This window comes from Cyprinodon variegatus, unplaced genomic scaffold, assembly GCF_000732505.1.
Source record: "Cyprinodon variegatus isolate N-32 unplaced genomic scaffold, C_variegatus-1.0 Scaffold1329, whole genome shotgun sequence".
Classification (NCBI taxonomy): domain Eukaryota; kingdom Metazoa; phylum Chordata; class Actinopteri; order Cyprinodontiformes; family Cyprinodontidae; genus Cyprinodon; species Cyprinodon variegatus.
Window position 1 is genome coordinate 88920 of NW_015151782.1, and position 5397 is coordinate 94316.

The 5397-nt window shown below is 38.3% G+C and overlaps 1 protein-coding gene across 3 annotated transcripts in view; it reads left to right on the forward strand.

Annotated features, from left to right (window-relative positions):
• znf148 (zinc finger protein 148) overlaps positions 1–5397 on the forward strand; it is a 14183-nt gene that overhangs the window by 1861 nt on the left and 6925 nt on the right. The window contains exons 2-5 of one of the 3 annotated variants that reach the window (XM_015402280.1): positions 274–360; positions 1177–1547; positions 4027–4152; positions 4265–4388. In XM_015402280.1, the coding sequence (XP_015257766.1) occupies positions 1200–1547; positions 4027–4152; positions 4265–4388 (598 nt within the window). In that variant the 5' untranslated portion in view covers positions 274–360; positions 1177–1199. Of the gene's footprint in view, positions 1–273; positions 361–1176; positions 1548–4026; positions 4153–4264; positions 4389–5397 lie in introns of those variants that run through there. The other 2 variants (XM_015402281.1, XM_015402282.1) reach the window with 2 other exon arrangements.

Genomic DNA, 5397 nt, shown 5'->3' on the forward strand with positions numbered 1-5397 from the left:
AGTTTGTTCAACATAAATTACTGTCTGGAAAAAAAGTTTGTTTTTATGCATTTGCAGTTAATCTCGAGCTTGAAATAAGGTCTTTTTACATCTATTAGGTGCCTTCCAAACGCTGAGATATTTAACGAGGTGTAAGTAATCTGCAGTCAGCTACTTATGGTTTTATCTTGTTTCTCTCAAAGCACCCTGTTAGAAAAAGACTGCAACCCCTCAGAGAACGTTTTTAGAGTGCTTTTATTTTGAAGTGTCAGCCGCCTTCTCTTCCTGTTTCAGTCGCTCCGATGCAATGTAGCAGCTTTGCTGAGCGCGGTGAGCTAGTTGGCTAACTGGGGTCTCAGGCCGTTTGACCTGCCTGCTACAGTGAGTCTGTTTACATTGACTGCTGTCTCTCTTATCACCGTTGCAGAAAACGTCTGGCGGCTTTCTGCTCATTTAGCTGAACTCTTGTAAAACTCCTTTTAAAAACGTCCATAAATGCTACGTTAGCTAGCTTTAGCTGATTTGAAGCCATTGCTAACGCTAGTTGTTATCTTTTTAATGAGACTTTATGTTAAAATAAAGCTTCTACACCAGTCCAGGGAAGTAAATCCATGTAATCTGTTAATTTATCATACTATAATATCATTGTTTTTTTCTGTCTTTAAACAGATGTGTTAAAGTTGAGGTTATCTGTCTGTTTATCTTTACACTCGTCTGCTTTTACATGTAAGTTAATCAATTCTAATCTTTTTAAGCTGATTTACTTAGCTTTTTAGATGCTTGGAACCATATAGTTTGTTTTGAAATATATAATTAAAGAAGTAACAGCTGCCTTAGTTGAAAAAGTTGACAGTTTCCTGGGAGCAGACATTGTTGACATTAGATATCCACCTCTGTGCGATCATAACAACCATTAACCCAGGTATCAACCCAGTTTTTTTAGCCGTTTTATTTCACTCTACATTTAAATGTGACATAAACAAAACAGCGTGACCAAAGTGTTCAGTTTATGTTTTATTTAGGAACTGAAAACTAACCTTTCAGACCTTTGTTCGTAATTTGAGTCTTTCTTCCTTTTTGCTGCCTGACAAGTGTTTGCTCCAAGGCTTTTTTTTATTATCTTTACATTTATAGACATGTTTTGGTTTCTTTATGTTTAAATTAAATCCTATCTCCTTCTAATTTTTCATTTTACAGACCATAGGAATACTCGATGTAAGATGAACACTGAGGACAAGTTGGATGGGATGCTGCTGAAATGCAGCAGCGGAGGGATAGACGGCAGAGGAAGAGTCTGTTTGGGCACTGGGGGACTGGTGGTGATGACCCTCGGGGAGAGATCGCTTGCAAACCAGCCCCTTTTGGCTGAGGATGATGACGATGAAGATGACGAGGATTTGACTGGAGGTTCGTTGGTTACACATGACCTGGTCCCTCCACAGCAGCTGATGATGCCGGAGGAGGTGACAAAGAACGGCGTGGAAGGATTGGAAGAGGAGGGAGGAGGCGAGGTTGGAGTCAACTTCCCCCTTAAACTCAACAAGTTGTCCTACTCGCTTCATATGCCAGTGAGTTCACTTTTCTGATGGTTTTATTTGAGGATCCTGCTGTCTGTGCAGCAAACAGTCCTAAGAGGTCACACTGAAGCTGCAGGCTACCCACAAGGGTGGAGTTTTATAGAGGGCAGGGTTTCAAACACTTCTCGTTGGTTAAATATTTCCAGTTTATGTTTCAGTTGCTGTACAAACCCCCTGATGGTTTATCTATGCTAAAAATTTTAGTTCTTTGCATTTAAACCCATGTTTCTGATCGAGGAAGCTAGCTATCCTTAATAAAAATGTCAAAATGACGTGTTTAGTTCTGCTTTCAGCATCTCTCATTAAACCGTTTTCAAGGATTTAATGTTAGCTTTAAAATATCTTATAACATGTATGTTATTAGGAAGAAATGAAAACGAATCAAGTCTCCTCATGACTGTTCCTCTATCATTAACTTTGAATCTAAGAGGATGAATTTTGTCAGTTGATCCTGTAACCAATTCTGGTTGTCTTTTAAATGTTCTCTTTAGATGGATTTAAATTATGACAAAATAATCAGTAAAAGTTTTATTGCTGGAAATCACACAATTTCATACTTTGTGTGAAAAACCCTTATTACCCCACTGGAGCTGGGCAATAAAACAATATCAATTAACAATTAATCAACTAGCTTAATCAACAATTAATCGGATAAACTGTGATTATTCAATTATTAAAATCTCAGCTAATTTAGATTAAATTGATTAATTGTTATTTGGACATGTTCAGACTATAAAACATTCCATTAGCTGAAAGAGTAACCCACTCAGCGACGTTTTAATGCCAAAATGGTAGAAAGAAATGTATAAAGACTTGCATTTGAGATGAAAAACCTATCCAGAAATCATCAAGTGGCAGTTTTAGCTTCATTTGTTTTAAATTCTATATACAATCTTGTTTAATTAACCTTTTTCTATCCAATTATTATTCAAACAAGCAAAAAACAAATCAACAGAATAATCAATCAGCAGAATCATCATTAGTTGCAGCCCTAATATCGGTATGTAACAAAATACACACCTAAGAATTATTCTTCGAAAATATGCTGATAGAAATATCCTTAATTTCAACAGCGGTGCATTTTGGGGGATGTAGGCAGAGGTAAGGATTTACCCTGTAGGACTGACCTCTTTAAAGGTTAGAGGAAATATTTTTCAGTTCAGCATTTTTCCCAATGCTAATGTTTTTGTCAGTTTGATCCCTCCCTCTAGATCGTTGAAACAGCTTTTCACAAAGTATTTTTTATGAGGTCACATAGACAAATACAAAGAGTAATACTAGAATATTCCTGCAAAGCTGGAGTTTAATACTACGTTTACATTTAAAGCAACAAAGGAGGCAGAAGCAGCTAGTTTACCTGCAAAGTCAGTGGTTGACGCGCATCAAGGCGCAGCAAAACGTCCCGCAGCGCGTTTTGAGCAGCAGGAGCAGTGCATCCTCAGTTTCTGAGGATCTGACGCACGGCAACGCGGCAGCTGCTGGAATTGGAAAAATTGCCGGCAAAACATGTTCAATTTTATTATCTTGGTGTCTGCCGTTTGGATTACTTACATGAAAACTGCCTTCCAGCCGCAGCGGCAAACCGCGCAGAGGCGACCGGGCCAGAGGCCCACTGACAGCGCAACGCCAGTATGTGGGGGTCTCAGTGGCTCCCACGGCGAAATAATATTTGAAGGCAGGATGGTAATCTGGATGAACTTCGCGTGCGTTTTTGTTTCTCTCGCTGCTTGCGGTCTGAACATAGCAGAAGAGATCAGTGGCAGTTTGTAACCGTTTTTCACCTCACAGCTTTACAATGTGTTAAAAATCAGCAATCTTCCTCCAGCAGGAGGTTTTCAGTGTCATTGGATGTAGTTAACACGAACTGCCTGGCTGTGGATCCTTAGAGTGGAAACATTTATGACTTACAACCAGTTAAAAACAGAGGATTCTGGAAAAGTAAAGAAAATGAAGAAAAAATTTTCCCTCATATGTTTTACCTCTGTGCTTATATCTTTGGTACTTGTACTTCTTAAATGCGGTCAACCCTTTTTAAATGTGAGTCTCAGTTCAGTTTGGTGTCAGACAAACAAGAGAAGCTGGAGCACTGTGTGACCTCTTTAAGTCTTATCCTTTTATCTGCTGCATTAAAATCACTGATAAAAAAAAAAAATAAAGGGAAAAGATTGAGCTGCAAGCTCATAAACCGATAAGAACATATTACCAACTTGTGTCATGTATTTAGTCACTCCTAAACTATGCAGATGTCCTCTAAAACCAGCTGTAGAGTCATTTCTCAGCTATAGAGGGTGAAGGCAGGTCGTCCTCCAGACTACGGGGCCTCAGGCATCCTAATATTGAAGTGTCCTTCTCTTTGTTTTGCTCATTCCCACCTGCCAGACCTGTATGAACCGCCAGCTGCCCAGTATCCCATAAAGTGGGTCATGTGCCATATTAAATGTCTTGACTATGTCTGGCCCTGCTGTTACAGCTGAACATCAAGCAGGAGCTGAAGCTGTCTGACCCTGGAGTCCATATAAAGAAGGACAAAAAAGCAATTAAGGACATGACTGTGTACCCCAAGAAGAAAAAAAGGAAGCAGCGCTCGCCTGCAAAGGTAGAAATACGCAATTGGTTTTATTTTAGGACATTTGTTAGCCCTCACCTCTGGATTGTATAAATAAGCGGAAAACTCCTTCATTTCTTTGTTCTTTTTTTTGCTATTTTAGATCCTGGACATGAATGATGATGGATCTGTTGCCATTCCTAACCCAAAGTGTCATGTTTGTCCTCACTGCAACGCTGCATTCAGAACCAATTACCATTTGCAGAGACATGTCTTCATTCATACAGGTACAGAAAGCCTTAAATTCTTGATTTGAAATTGCTTGTTTTCATCCACCTTATCCCTGGCAGTGGTTGGGGGGGCAACTATTGTAGTTGCTACTCAGCATTTCCTTCTGAAATTGGTTTTAAAGTACGGTTTATCAGGTTGTTTTTTTCTTTATAATAATCACAGCTAATCACCTCTGACCATGTCTTTTTTTTTAAATTTCTTCAGATAAATAATCTTTCCTGTTTTGGAGCAGCGCCTATAATCTCAGTAGATTAGATCAGACATTTAGGTTGCCTTGTTTTTATTATGTTTATAATTTATCAGTAGATGATACATGGTATGGAGAGCCATTTCAGCCAAAATTAAACATGGTACCTCATTTTCAGCAAACATGAAAAATTACATCTTCAGAACTGATGGGGGCGCCACATGGCTCTATGTTAAAGCCAGCACAGTTTATGTAGAGCTTGTGGTCATGGGTTTGATTCCCAAGCTGCTTAGTAGGGACGTCCCAATGCAACTTTTTAATTTCTGATATGATATTGACGCGATATTAAATCAGGGTTTCTGCGGGTCGTTAAAAGTCATTCAATTATTATTTTTTAAATTAAGGCTTTAATTTGCATTAAAATTCATTAAATGTGATTATAGTGGCATTTAAAATACTTTATTTAAATAAATTTTTTTTTTTATACAAATAATTTCGTCAGATACATCAGATATAACAAGTTCTGCGTGTTTGCACGGAACTGCTTCCAGTTGATCGTAAAGTCGTATGTTTGGAAAAGAAAATAGAGGCGGAGAAAAGGCTAGGAAATGGGAAAATGCTAAATTTTAACAAAAGTTGCTGGAAAATGAGGATTTCGGGACATGGCTGCAGCCTGTCGATGGTGAACAGGGTTCCCGTGGGTCCTAAAAAGTCTTAAAAGGCATTGAATTCTTCCAAATAAAACTAAGGCCTTAATTGGTATTAAAATGTCTTAAATCAGTCTTTCGTAGGTCTTAATTTTTAAAACATCATAAATA